The 15,652-nt window shown below is 38.5% G+C and overlaps 1 protein-coding gene across 19 annotated transcripts in view; it reads left to right on the top strand.

Annotated features, from left to right (window-relative positions):
• LOC138763606 (single-stranded DNA-binding protein 3) overlaps positions 1 to 15,652 on the top strand; it is a 189,855-nt gene that overhangs the window by 36,378 nt on the left and 137,825 nt on the right. The window contains exon 1 of one of the 19 annotated variants that reach the window (XM_069938053.1): positions 13,472 to 13,523. The exons of the other annotated variants lie outside the window; for them this stretch is intronic. Within the exon in view, the coding sequence (XP_069794154.1) occupies positions 13,479 to 13,523 (45 nt within the window). The 5' untranslated portion in view covers positions 13,472 to 13,478. Of the gene's footprint in view, positions 1 to 13,471; positions 13,524 to 15,652 lie in introns of those variants that run through there. 19 annotated transcript variants of the gene reach the window in all.

Consider the following 15,652-nt stretch of genomic DNA (forward strand, 5'->3'; position numbering starts at 1 on the left):
TTCAGTAATAAATTTGCTTAGCTTCTCAGAAGCAGAACCTTATCCAGGTTTTGGTCTTGGATTCTCCCACCAGAATCGGGGACATTGATTCTAATGATATAAATTCTGGAAAGCAAGCTCAAATGCCTTGGTAAAATAGAATTTTTTTTTTTAAAAGCAAAAGTCAGATGAATTTAAAACAAAATCTTGTGATGCACCATTTTCATTGCCTAGTTTCTACACATGTGCCAAGTGCATCCTGACTCCGTTTTGCAGATCCAAATTTTGTGAATTTATTTATTGGTTGCATGTGATTGAAAGAAGGTGAGATGATAAGAATTGTATCTGTGCACTTAACATAATTAATTTATGTATTTTGAAATTGTAGATGTGTAGGAAACTTATTATCTAACTTCAGAGTTAGTACTATATTTCACCAACTATTTTAATTGTCCATTAATCAGAGTGCTTTAAAAGAGCCCATTTAGTATGACGCAGGCAGAGAATGAGTCACAGAGAACAGAAAGACCCCTTTATTTTTTTTTTTGTTGCCATGTCAAATATGACTAATTTTTAGATGAGCTTTTATGTTCAATTATTATTTCCGAGAATGTTGGTGACAACTCTGAAAAAAGCAAATTAGCTGATTCTGTTTGCTGACATCCAAGGAGAATTTATGCTCAAATTTAAGATCAATAGTTTTGCTGTTATAAACAACAAATATAAGAGATCTATAAAGATTCTATATTAAAAGCTGTGTACAATGACAACAACTTTTCTTTTAAAGCAGCAGTTCCTGGTGTGCTTGTGGATAATTTCATTATTTGAGAATTGTATATTTTGTTCATTCCTTGGAGAATTGCATGATTTTTCTCAGAAATAGTAGTTGGATATTACCTGATATTTTCCTGATCTGTAATTACTTGATTTCAGCTATGCAAATGCTAGGAAATTAAATTTTCTTAGGGCTACAATGGTAAAGAGGTAATCAGATGAGCAGTCCATTTGCTATTTGTAAACGAATGTTTTTGTTCGAGTGTGAGGTTGTCAGAACTCTGCTTCAAATTGTGAATGTGATAATAGATTTGATGTTGCATGGTCTTAACTCAATCCTAACATTCATGTTTCTCGAGCCAAATGATTTTATAATTTTTTGATGCTGTATCAATATTGTATCTGTGACTTGGTTAGGATTTTTAATGCTTTAGGGAATACACTAACTGCAAAGTAGCATGCAAAAATCTGTGAGGTGTTTGCAGCTGTGCATGTACAGAAGGTGGCTGGTTTAGTGAGGGTTGGCCATTTCAGGTTTTAAAATTTCCATAGAATAGCATATTTTGTAAGGGCGCAGAGACTGGGAGCCTGATGCTAAGGATTACAAGTGCATGATCACATTCCATCCACATTGACGGTAAGGCTATGTACAAGACAGGAGACCCAAAACTTAACTCTTTTGGAGTATCAGGCATTAATTTGCTGAATCATCTTGAGAATGAGATTCAGATTTGGGTGAGATTCAGCCTTTTTCATTGTTGGTATAAAGTGCAGGAAACTAGCAAAGCCAATATGGTTGCCCTTGAATTTGTTGGTTTAGTTTAATGGAAGCATAATTCTGATTTTTTTTCTCTCTATTTGGAACTTACTTATTATTTCTTTCTTTGGCTTGGCTTCGCGGACGAAGATTTATGGAGGGGTAAAAGTCCACGTCAGCTGCAGGCTCGTTTGTGGCTGACAAGTCTGATGCGGGACAGGCAGACACGGTTGCAGCGGCTGCAGGGGAAAATTGGTTGGTTGGGGTTGGGTGTTTGGTTTTTCCTCCTTTGCCTTTTGTCAGTGAGGTGGTAAAACTGTAGAAAGCTTTCTGACTAAGTTCAAATCAATCTTGACAGCTTTTAAAACAACTAAATATCGCATTAAGGACTTGACCAGTGTATTTCTTTGGGTGATTTTTATTTTTGTATATAATTACAGTGCAGAGAAAGTGAGGGGGTAAAGTAGAAGTCTCTGTGGAATAAAAGAAATGGAAATAGGATTTTTTTAAAAAGGTTATGAAATAAAGGGGGGGGGTGAACAGAGCATAAAAAATATTCATGAGCTCAAAGCAAAACATTGCATCTAGAAAATGATGGGAAATACTGGCACTGAGAGCTGGTGGTGGTAGACACCTCAAGGAATGGTGAAATGCTACTTGAAAATTGGGAAAAGAATACAGTTTGGAGGTGCCAAATGCTTATAGAAGAAAGCATTGAAGTACAGCAAATTACATGTAGACATAGATAATTTACATGGTTAGTGCTGGCAGTTGATAAATGGCAGGTGAGATTTTGGTTGCTACTCCATGGTGATTCAAAATGAAGATGTCATGTGAACGGTGGCCTCACAACTATAGTTTCAATCCAAGCTCACTTCCATGACTGTGATTCTCCACCCTCACCCAAAACCCTTTTTCCCCAATTTAAACCTTCTTCCTCCTCCTGGACAACTCGTCCTGCTGTGGACCTTTTTATTTCCAACTGCTGCTGAGATATCAACTGTCTCAACTTCACCACCCTCCTATCTCGTATTTTAATCTTACTGCTTCCAAACGCTTTGCCCTCTACTCTCTTCCCAACCTCACCACCAAACCCACAGATAAGGGTGGTGCTGTTGTGGTCTGGCGCACTGTCCTCTACCTTGCTGAGGCCAGACGACAGCTCTGACACCTCCTCCTATCTACCCCTCCCATAGGACCCCACCATGGCACATCAAGCCACTGTCTCCAACCTCGTGACCTTCCTCCTCCCCCTCCCCCCCCCCATGGCTTCCTACCTCATTGTCTCCCATCATCGCAATGTTCGTTTTTACCTTCTACCCAAGATGCACAAACCCAACCATCCAGGTAGACCTATTGTTTCTGCTTGCTCTTGTCCCACTAAGATAGTTAATCTATCTTTTAAAAAAAAATATTTTATTTCAGTTTCAAGAAAATACAGATTATGGAACTCAATTAATCCCTTTGTGGTCTTTTACTCATCAGAGAGACTGGGCGCTAGATGCGGAAAAAGCTTTTGACCGTGTTGAGTGGAATTTTTTATTTAAAGTGTTAGAAAGATTTAAATTTGGATTAAGGCATTATATACCAATCCTTCTGCCCGGATGGTGATGAATGGCCAGGTTTCACCTACATTTAATTTCAGCCCTATTTGCATTGGTTATAGAACCATTGGCTCAAGCAATAAGACAGGAAGTTAATATTAAGGGAATTAGAATAGGGGATCGACAATGAGATAGACAACAGACTCGCCAAGGCAAATAGCGCCTTTGGAAGACTACACAAAAGAGTCTGGAAAAACAACCAACTGAAAAACCTCACAAAGATAAGCGTATACAGAGCCGTTGTCATACCCACACTCCTGTTCGGCTCCGAATCATGGGTCCTCTACCGGCATCACCTACGGCTCCTAGAACGCTTCCACCAGCGTTGTCTCCGCTCCATCCTCAACATCCATTGGAGCGCTTTCATCCCTAACGTCGAAGTACTCGAGATGGCAGAGGTCGACAGCATCGAGTCCACGCTGCTGAAGATCCAGCTGCGCTGGGTGGGTCACGTCTCCAGAATGGAGGACCATCGCCTTCCCAAGATCGTGTTATATGGCGAGCTCTCCACTGGCCACCGTGACAGAGGTGCACCAAAGAAAAGGTACAAGGACTGCCTAAAGAAATCTCTTGGTGCCTGCCACATTGACCACCGCCAGTGGGCTGATATCGCCTCAAACCGTGCATCTTGGCGCCTCACAGTTTGGCGGGCAGCAACCTCCTTTGAAGAAGACAGCAGAGCCCACCTCACTGACAAAAGGCAAAGGAGGAAAAACCCAACACCCAACCCCAACCAACCAATTTTCCCCTGCAGCCGCTGCAACCATGTCTGCCTGTCCCGCATCGGACTTGTCAGCCACCAACGAGCCTGCAGCTGACGTGGACTTTTACCCCCTCCATAAATCTTCGTCCGCGAAGCCAAGCCAAAGAAGAAAGAAGAGAGAATAGGGGAACAAAAGTATAAAATTAATTTGTTCGCAGATGATGTGTTGATATATTTATCTTATCCTAAAAATTCTTTAGAGCCATTACAAAACTTACTGAATCAATATGGAGTAATTTCAGGTTATAAAGTTAATTGGGATAAAAGCGAGATATTATCAATATCAGATGAAGATTATTTGGATTGTAAACAGCTTACGAAGTTTAGATGGTCTAACAAAATTAAATATTTAGAGGTAATAGTGGATAGAGAATACCAAAATCTGTATCATTTAAATTATGTACCATTATTAAATAAGATTAAATTTAATTTAAATAGATGGAAAGATCTGGCTTTAACTTTGATTGGAAGAGTAAATTGTATCAAAATGAATATATATCCTCATGTTTTACAGTCTATTCTGTGTGCTATACCGAGGAATTTTTTTAAGGAACGAAATAAAGTCATTTGTTTATTGTTATGGTAAGGTAAATTGTTGAGAATTTCCCTGCAGAAGTTGACATGGAGGTATGATTTTAGGTGGACTTCAATTACCACATTTTCAGAATTATTATGAAGCAAGCTACAAGGCACCATGTTCATCTTCACTCGCAAAGGGATGGGCCATGATGATGATATGAAGCTGAACAATTAAAATTTATCAATAGGATGTTTGATATTGATCAACCCCCCCCAATATGGGCAAAGGTGGAGTTGGTTCAGATATTTGAGAATAAAGTACATCATTTTATATATAAATGGAATTCTTTTATTTCGCAAAAGTACAAACTGCCAGTATTGAGACATTTAATGGATATTGGTATAAATGGGACCAGATTATAGGAACTAAAGGTAAACATTTCAGCTAAGACACCATTATACCAGAATAAAATGATTCCTTTTTCATATCAAGTTCGAGATTTATTGTTAGAAAACTTTGGAAGAAATTTGGTGTTACCTGGTCAAACTAAATTTGAGATATTAATTGCTGGTACAGGAAAGAAAGGGTTTATTTCCGAGATGTATGCGTTCTTACAAGAAAAGATGACGATGGTTGATGTATATAAAATGAGGGACAAATGGGAGAAGGATTTATCTATTATATCTTGGGAGGAATGGTCAAAGATGTGTGTTGATAGTGTTAAGAAGTTAATTAATGTGAGATATAGTTTGGTTAACTATAATTTTTTATACCAGTTGTATTTAACCACTGAGAAGTTGAAAAAATATCATTTTAGTTCTTCGGATTTGTGTTTTCGATGTGGAGAACAGAAAGGTACTTTCTTACATTCAGTATGGACGTACAAAAGCTAGACCTTTTTGGGAAAAAATTACTAAGTTTTTGGGAGATTTAGTCAATATAGATTTGCAACCTCTGCACCCTTGGTGCATTTAGTGGGTTATGTGAATACACTAACTACAGGTTTGCGATTGGACAAATCTCAAATTGCATTTATACATTTAGGGCTGGCAGCAGCTAGAAAATGTATAGCTGTTATGTGGAAGAATGATGTTGAACTGAATATACAATGATGGCATAATGAATTACAATCGTGTCTCTATTTGGAGAAGATAACATAATTTGCAAAATAATTATCTTTTATTAAAATGTGGAATTTATATTTGAAATGTATGGGACTGAATATAAAGTTAATGTTTTCTTTTGTGATGTAAAGGGTTGGCACACCAAGCAGTAACTATTAAGTAGCCGATATAATTGGTTTTTCTTTAGCTCCAACAGGGTGGTGGGGGGTGGGGGAAGGGGGGATTGTAGGGATTTAGGTTTTTTTGTTAGATTATTTTATATGTATGTATTTTGTAAAACATAAATTTTTCAAAAAAAAAAGAGAGACTGGGTGCAGATTAGGAAATCGCTTCTGAGCACCTTTGCTTCATCCGCACCAGTGACAGAGACCTCTGTGTAGCCAACCATTTCAGTTTTGTGTCACACTCCCACATTCAAAATGTCTGTCCATGGCCTTGTGTACTGTCCCACCAAGACCACCTGCAAATTGAAAGAGGGACCTTTGTGACATATGAAAAGTGAAATCTTTTCTGGGGGAGGCGGGGTGGGGGGAAATAGCGGTCACTGCAAAATCAGTTGACGCTTGCGAGTGGATTCGCAAATCCAAATGGAGAGGGGAGATGTGGTTGTCCGACAAGGGAGGTGAAGGGGAGATTGGGGATAAATAAGATAGAAATAGGAGAATAAGGAAAATGTTAGATGTTGTAGGAATGTTGTCTTATAAAGAGTTGAAAATAAGAAAACAGAAATGGAAAAGGAGGAAAGGTAATGATGGAAAAACGGAAAGAGAAGATAAACAAAATATAAAAGGGCTACGCTGAACTATATGTCTTTAAATATTAATGGAATACATAACCAAATTAAAAGGAAGAAACTACCAAATTTAAATGAATAAATGTATTCCATTAGAAAAAATAACATATTGGTTAAGAAATAATATTGAAATATTCGAACAAGTATAGGAGCCTTACATTAAATACAATAGCGAAAACCTACCGGGGACAAACATTACCTAAGTTGATGGAAGGAGAAGGAAAGAAAAGAATGGACTCAGTAGAATTTCTGGTGTAATTTTGTTGAATGACAACATTGTCTGACTGGCTTAATGCAACCTAGATTGTATACCTAAAATGGATGAGAGGGGGGGGTGGGAGGGTGGTTTGGGAGGAAAGGGGGGGGGAGAAAAAGTCACTGTATATGTGTGAAAAGAAATAGTGTATATCATGGCTAATGTGATTTATGGTGTGAAAAATAAAAAAATTTAAAAAAAAAAAAAAAAGACCACCTGCAAATTGGAGGAACACCACCTGATTTTCTATCTGGGAACTTTCTAGCCAGTTTCTGCTAACCTGCTCTCCTCTTCCCCCTTCCCATTTCCAGTCACCTCCCTCCCATTTCCCTACCTTTATTAGCCATTCCTCCTTCCCTTGATTGCTAGTGTTCCCTCCCTCCCTTCTCCACCTTTGTGACCCCCCACCCCCCCTTACTCTTTTGTTCGGATGCCTGCTGATATTTTTGCATACCTTGATAAGGGCTCAAACCCGAAACGTTGGTTATGTAATTTTACCGTTGCTATATAAAGGATGCTGCTTGATATGCAGAGTTTCTCAGCTTTGTGCTTTTACTTCAGTCACGGTGTCTGCAGATTTTTGTGTTCTACTTCTAGTTTTAATCATAGTTATGGATGAGTTCCTGAGCATGATGTGAACTGGGTACAAGACCACTTCTGAGCAAGGACCATAGAACATTACAAGCTAGAGGTATGAAATATTCTAGAATGGATCACGAAGAAGAAATCCTCTGGCCTTTAGGTTTTGATTTTTGGTGCACCTACAATAGAAAAATTGCTCTTTATTATAAAGGAAATGTTAAAAGGATATAATATTTCATAAATAAACAGGAAACCAAATGTCAGTTTTTTTCCTTATTTAGGCTTTGCAGCATTTAAAATATTAATACTTAAACTGAGAAACGAAAAGGCAGGTGTCTGATTAGTACTGTGCTCAGTGAGGTTGGTCAACTTTACCTTCCTGTTGATGCTGCAACAGCCGGAAGGTTCTTGTGTGGAAGTTGCATTACTTCATTTTACTTCAGTCAAATTTAATTTTATTTTGTCACGTTTTTTTTCATGTTGCACCAGTCAACATCTTGGAGATTGAATTAGAAATCCAGTAGCCATAGGTAGCTGGAACATTTTCTGCAGCAGTGGGCTGTACAAGGCACCAATCGTGTCTGTTTCATAGTGATAGAATTTGGTATCAAATTAACTGTAGAGTTTAACCCTTTAAAAGTTTAACTTTCTTCAAGCTGTGGCTGAGATTGGGGATATGGCAATGATTTGCTCTTGCTATTTAACAAAACAGTTCAACTTTTTATTGATGGCCTCTGATAGTTTGCTGTTATCATCATTTTACATCAATTTTGCTTGAAGCTAAGTCTTCTGCTCTGTGCTTGCATTGTAGCATAATTTCTCTCCTTTCCATCAAAGTTGAGAATTTGAGGGCTTTAAACAGGAACTAGCAACTTGGGGCAATGCTGCTTGCGGGAAAATTGATGTCTGACAAGTGAGATGGTGAGTGTTCAGGGGTAACATGCTCCTATGAGAATGAAGGATGAAGTTGGGGATCTCTGGTGGTAAGGGATATTGAGGCTCTGATCAGGAAAAAGACACATGTCAAGTATAGGAAGCTGGGATTAAATGAATCCTTGGGGCGTAAGAGTAAATAGTTGGGAATTCAGGAGGGCATAAAGAGGACCTGAGATGCCTTTGGTAGATATGCTAAGAACAAATCCTAAAAAATTCTGTAGGTATATTAGCACTCAGAAAGAATACAAGGATCAACGTAATAGTCCATATGTGGATCCACAGGCGATGGCCATGGTCTTAAATCAATATTTCTCATCAGTATTGACTTTGGAGAAAGTCATGCAAGCTGTGAAATTCAGGGCAAAGAATAGTGATGTCTTCAAGCATATTCACATTACAAAAGAGAAGGTGATGATGGTCTTGCAGCACATTAAGGTGATTGCAATCTCGAAGCCTGAAAGAATGTATTCTCGAAGGTTGCTGGCAGAGATATTTGCATCATTTTTTTATATTTTATTTATAAATTTTAAATCATATTACATTAATTATAACATTCCTACAGATTTTATACAATTAAGAAAACTCCCCATCCACCCCACTTACACCCTCCTTCAACCCCCTTCCAACTACAAAGAAAGAAGAAGAGTTCATCACTTAAAAACATCAATCATCAACTTTTTAGCTGCGTCATTGTTGGCTGTGGCTGAGGCAATGGAAACTGGATAGTGACTGATGCTGTTCCTTTGAGAAGAACAACAATGAAAAGCCTTGAAAGTACAGTCTGGTAAGCCTCATATCAGGTGAACAAATTGCTGGAGGAATGCATAGTATAGAGACTTGCATTTGGAAAGGGAATGGCTGATTAGGGATAGTCTGCATATGGCTTTGTGTGTGAGAAACCTCATCTTCCGATTCAATTGAGATTTGGAAAAAGTGACCAAGGGGATTGACAGGCAGGGTGGTGGGCATTGTGGTCTTTAGTAGGGCCTTTGACAAGGTCAGGAAGGTAAGATCCCAAGGAATCCAGGGTGTCACAGCAAATTGGATGCAAAATTAGCTTGAAAGAAGTCCTAGGTAGGTGGTGAGGTGGAAATGAAGAAGGTTATCGAAGATTACAACAGGATACAAACTTGCACCAGGCTGCTGGAGATTGCCTCATGAGATCCAGGTAATGGAAACGGGTTTTGAGAGGGTGCTGAGGCCAAGAAGGGCTTCCTCATTGTGTTGGAGGTTTGGATTTGGGCTCGGGTTGCTGATGGTTTGATCTGAATTAGTCTTGTTCAGCCGTGGGAGCGCTGGAGGCAAATCCACGGACACTCTGACTCTGAGGGGACTCGCTTTTGCTTTTCTTTCACTAACTTTGCGCCAGGCAAAGTTAATAGAGAATCTTTGTCTGCCTTGTGGCAGACTAAAGGCAGTGTTGTGTTCTATCACAATTCTGTTTTATTACATGACAGTAAATAGTATCTGATCCTGATCTGGGAAACTAGGCCAAGGAATGGCAGAATGAATTAAACTCTGATAGGTGCAGGGTGTTGCACTTTAATAGGTTAAGCCAGAGCAGTTCTTAAACAGTGAATCATAGGGCCCGAGGGAGGGTTGCAGAATGGACACGTGGGAACAGATCCGCAGTTCCATCGAAATGATAGTACAGGTAGACAGGGTAGTGAAGAAGGCATTTGCCAGAAAGTCAAGCTACAACTCTACTGCACTTGGATTACTGTGTACTATTCTGGTCACCTCGCTATTGGAAAGATACTGTTAAGCTGGAAAGGGGGCAGAGAAGATTTATGAGAATGTTACTGGGGGCTGGAGGAGTTGAATTATCAGAGGAGATTGGATAGGCTGAGATTTTTCTCCCTGGAGTGTGAGGTGAAAAGAAAATTTTGTAGTGGGCCAAAAAAAGGCAAATCAAATTTAACTTGGACAAGTCTGATGTGATGCATTCTGGGAATTTAAACGAGGGCAAGAGTTGTACTGTCTGTTACTATGGTAGGATTTAAACTTGGGTCTCCTGATTGATAGACCAGACTACTCTGTTACCTGATAAGATGATGTATAGAAACATTTAGGATTTTTACATTCATGAACAAATATGAAAAATAATTCTTAAACACCTTTTTTGTGAAATTTGCATTTCAAGCTACTCAGTGGAAAGGACCACATTCAAGGACTCAGCCTCGAACGTGAATGAATATGCCATGGTTGTCAACGAATTAATCAAGACCTGTATGGATGAATGTGTGTCCACATGGACATACCGGGAGTATCCCAACCAGAAGCCGTGGATGAATCAAAAGATTTCCAAACTGCTGAGGCCAAGATCAATGGTGTTTAAGGCTGGTGATCCAGATCTTCATAGGAAGCCAGGTTTGGAGTACTGTGCTCAGTTCTGGTCTCCAAATTATAGAAAGGATATAGATATGGTGGAGAGGGTGCAGAGAAAGTTTACAAGGATGTTGCCTGGCTTACAGCATCTGGATTACAGGGAGAAATGAAGGAGACTGGGACTTTATTCATTGGAACGTAGACGACTGAGAGGGGACTTGATAGAGGTATCTAAAATTATGAAAGGAATAGATAGACTAGACATAAATAGACTCTTTCCCCTGAGCGCAGGGGAGGCTGAAACAAGAGTCCATGAGTTAAGGGTAAGGGGGCAACACTTTAGGAGAAATATTAGAGGTAGCTTTTTCACTCAGCAAGTGGTGGCAGAATGGAATGATCTTCCGAATGAGATAGTTGCAGCAGGGTCCATTCTGTCATTTAAGAGAAGGTTGGATGTGTACGTGGAGGACAGGGGGTCGGAGGGTTATTGGCGGAGAGCGGGAGGTTTGAGCTAGTGAAGTTGTTCTCGTGAACTGGTGCAGACTCGAAAGGACAACCTGGCCTGTTTCCGCTCCGTATATGGTTATATGGTTAAAGTAGACACATCCTTGTATCGCTAATCTGCTAAGAATTTGACTCTTTGTATTCTGCAGTACTTCCAAATATATTGGTTTTTGAGCAATGGAGCATTTGAATGGAATATTGAATGCTCATTGGTGTTGAAGTCAACAAACTTGGATGTATTCGGCACCTTTCATAAACTTGACAAGTTCCAAAGTATTTCATTTTTGGTAACTTGCTGACGAAGGGTTAGGCCTGAAATATTGACTGGGTTTTACTTTCTAGTTTGCGGCGTGACCTGTGAGTTTCTCCAGCACTTTTGAATTTGAGTTTTTCCTCTCAACCCCAGCATTTGCAAATTTAATTGTTTAACACTGATTCATATATTTTTTCAGCTGCAGACAATATTTTGCAGGGAAATATGGCAATCCATACGTGGACATCATACTTGCACAAAGTGAGAAATGAATGACTTGTTTAATTTTTTTTCCCGTAAATGCTCCATTGAGGATAGATCTTGACTTGGAAATTTTTTTTGAGTAAAATAGTACCAAATTTTAAATTTATAAATTTAGACATATAGCACAGTAACAGGCCATTTTGTGCTGCCCAAATTTACACCCAATTAACTTGCACCCTGGGACGTTTCGAATGGTGGGAGGAAACTGGAACCCCCGGAGAAAACCCATACAGTCACGGGGAAAATTACAGACTCCTTGCAGACAGCGTGAGAGTCAAACCCATGGTCCGATCCCTGGTGCTGTAAAGGCGCTGCACTAACTGCTATGCCAACCATGTTGCCCCATTAAGATGTATTTCAGATATTGTCTATTTAACAATATACTGAACCTCACTGGTGACTTTAATTTTAAGTATATGAAATGCCACGTCATATCTTAGAAAATAAAGCTCATTGTGTAGGAATTAACATTGGCATCGGTAAAGGTTTGGCTGATTAAATGGAAGAAGCCGCATTCTGTTGTTTGATAACATTTAACAACTGATGTGACACAATGATTGGTGCTGGTACCTCACCTTTTTCAGAAAATCATCTTTTAAATAGTGAGAGAGCTCTCCGATGTGAGGGATTTTTGTACAACAAGTATATAAATGTAGCATGATTATTCTTCATTTAAAAAGGTTTCTAAACGGGGTTCAAATCCAGGCAGAGATGGGAATCAGACTTGAATGTAAGAATTGATGAACAAATCCGGTCTGAACTATGTGGGGTAGTATGACTAATACAATCAATGTAAGATGTAGATTAGTACAATATAATTTTTTGCATCAATTATGTCTTGTACCACAGAAATTAAACAAATTAAATTCAAACCTTCCAGATCGATGTTTTAGATGTGGTGAGGAGGCAGCAACTTTTTTACATTCAACTTGGACGTGTTCTAAAGTAAGACCTTTTGTATAGCTTTAGGAATTTTTGTTTAGCGCAGATTGCAGTAATTCAATTTCCACAAAACGCAGAATTTTTTATTAGGGAACATTACAGGGATAAGTCCCAAATTGAAACTGTCCAAATATCAAATAGAATTTGTTTAAAATTGCACTGGCAGTGGCCAGAAATGTATAGCTGTTTCATGGAAGTCTGATTCTCATCTAGGCATGGCACGTTGGAATGCAGAACTACTATTGCTGTATTTCCCCCTGTGAAGATCACCTACAACTTGAGAAATAAGTTTGGCAACCATATTTACAAAATTCAAGCATAAATCTTTAGATGAGTTCTTCAGCATTTATCTTCTCCAAAGAAATTAAATAGAATATGAATTTGTGATCCGTGGAATGTGTTCACTTTTCAGCAATCCAATCTGTTTTCTCTTTTTCTTTCCTTGCTATCTTATCTTTTTCTTGCTTTTCCCTACATTAATTTATTCATTTGGGGATTGGGTTAAATATTCATGAAGTAAATATTGGATATACTTTTGTACTTGTACTTGACTCCATGTTTGGTTTAAAAAAAAATTCAGGTTCCAAGAAATGAGGCCACGTCTAGAGTATTGTGCATTGGCATAATTTATGTAAGCATTTGAAACAGCTCAGAGAAGGTTTACTAGACTAGTACTTGGGATGGGTTGTTTGCTTTAAAGGTTGGACGTACTGGACTACTACCTGTTGCGATCTGGAAGAATGAGAAAAGGGACTTGATTGAAACACTAAATTTTGAGGTATATTGACAGTGGATGAGGAAAGGGTATTTTCTCTTATAGGAGAATCTAGAATTCAGGAGTCACTTGTTTAAGTTTAGAGTCACTACCCTTTGAACTCCTTTGTAGGGGTGTAATTTAAATCTATCCAAAAATAAAGCAAAACTCATTTTTAGCATAAAATGGGTATTTGCCTCCTTCTATTTCGCTCTCCCACCATTCTCAATGGTCTTCTTCCTCGCACCACACCACTTCCTCATCCACGCCCACATCATCGCAACTCCTCGTTCTGACTGTGCATGTGACCAATAGCAGCTGGCTTGTACATATGCAGCAAGTCCCATGCGTGTCACTCCGAATGGAAAAACTGACGGGCGTCAGGCCCAGGTAGGTATATAACCAGGACACCTTTTTCAAAGGGGAGTTCAAGCAGAAATTTTGAATATTTTTAATGCAAAGAGAGATCTATGTCAGATAACTAGGTAAAACTGTCTCCGAGGTAGATGAGAATGTGGAATTAAGTGTGGAATCAGGTTAACCTTGAACTTGTTGATTGACAGAAAGTTTGACTGCTTGAAATTTTAATGCTCATGTGAAATAATCCCTTTTGTCTTTTCAATAAGACACAAATTAAGCATATAACTCTTAACTTGCAGGCTTAATTATACATGATTTTCTTTATCTTAGTTTGAAGCTGCCACAATAAAAAAGTTTAAAAAAATTTGTTCTATGAAAATATTGTTGAAATTTGACAACAAAAATTGAGAAAACTGAACATGTATCAAATTATTTAATCCTGAGATTTTGTATGTAATTCAGTATTCAGCAGATTACTCAGTAACCTGTGTTAGGAATATATGTGACATATATTTATCAAAAAATAGAGCTCAGCAAAGGTCAATGACGCTTAGATGATCAAGCTGCAGTTGCGAAATCTCTTGCATAAGGAATCAGGTGAGTTCTGTCTTGTAACATTTCAAACAATAGCTGGATTTCACCACCATTTGAGAAACTAAACTGTCAGATATCATAACCAATGCTTGTGTGGGTAAACACCTTCCTGGTCGTACTGTAAGTTCATGCAGTTGTACTTGTGTTGAGGAAAAGAAATTGAGCTCTGGGAAGAGAATGAAAGTAAATGAATATCTCTGCTGAAGACTAGCACAGGGTCATCATGTCTGTGGCTCTTTGAGATCATTCATTCTTGTAGGCAAATTTCAAGCATAGTTCTTGGTTATAGTCTAGTTCTTGTAGTTTTGTGGATATGTACAGGTACTATTAGTATCTTTGGTCTATGCATGTAGTTCCATTCCATACACGTAGATCTTGTGCACAAACTGCCTTCTCATGTTACCAGATTTAAGGCAGCCTTTTGTTAGAGTGGTAGGAAAAGGTGTTGACCTTAAAATCTGTTGGGTTTGCAATGGGGTGGCTTCCTTTTGGGAGATCTATAGAAAGGGAATAGCTAAGAAAATAACAATTTGCCAGTATTGATGCAGTTTGTGGTAACTGACAAGAACCAATGTGTTTGATTTTAGTACGAAGATGAGTGACTAGACAGAAGAGGGCAAGACGGTAACAGTTCAGATATATTGCCAGAGTTCATATATAACAGAACATATAACCCCGAGATTCTTTTTTTTCCTGAGGGCTAGGCAGAATTTCAACTTATCGATAGTGCCAAAAAAATACTCGAAGATGCGAGTACAAAAGAGAGGAATATAAATTTTTAAAAAAAGACTGCAATACAGAAAATAAATATTCAGTAATAAAAACGTACAAAGTAAGAGTCCTTAAACGAGTCACTTAGTTTGTTGTTGAGTCTAATGGTGGAGGATAGCAATTATTTCTGAACCTAGTGGTAAGAGACTTATGGCACTTATGACTCTTTCCGGTTAGTAGTGTGACAGATTGTTATATTTAATATTTTATATATAGATGTTTTTGGAAAATAGATTGTGGGGTTTTAATTGGGTCACAAAAAGATGCAAACTCTTCAAAGCATACACGTGTTCTTAGAATTAGAAGGGGATTAAATTAAGTTAATAGTGTTAAGTTAAAGTTTGATCATGTTTTCATGTTTAAAGATAATTAAAAGTAACTTTTGTTTAAGTAACTTTTTGTCTTGGTTAATTTTCTATTGCTGCTGGGTTTCGGGTCCCCTGGAGCAGTCACAGTAGCAGTGAGAATAGAGCATGTCCTGGGTGATGTGGATTCTTGATGATTGCTGCTGCTCTCTGACGACAACATTCCATGTAGATTTTCTCAATGATGAAGAGAGATTTGCCTGCAATGTACTGGGCTGCGACCACTGTTTTTTGCAGATATTGGTGCCCCCATACCAGGCCATGATGCAACCAGTAAACACACTTTCCACGACAGAATTGATGTCAAAGCAAACCTCCGGAAACTCCTGATGAAGTTGAGGCACTGATGTGCTTTATTCATATTGTCATTAGTGTGTTGGCTCCATGAAAAGTATTCTGAAATAGTGATTCTTAGGAATTTAAACTTGC

The sequence above is a fragment of the Narcine bancroftii genome, chromosome 5 (assembly GCF_036971445.1).
Source record: "Narcine bancroftii isolate sNarBan1 chromosome 5, sNarBan1.hap1, whole genome shotgun sequence".
NCBI lineage: Eukaryota > Metazoa > Chordata > Chondrichthyes > Torpediniformes > Narcinidae > Narcine > Narcine bancroftii.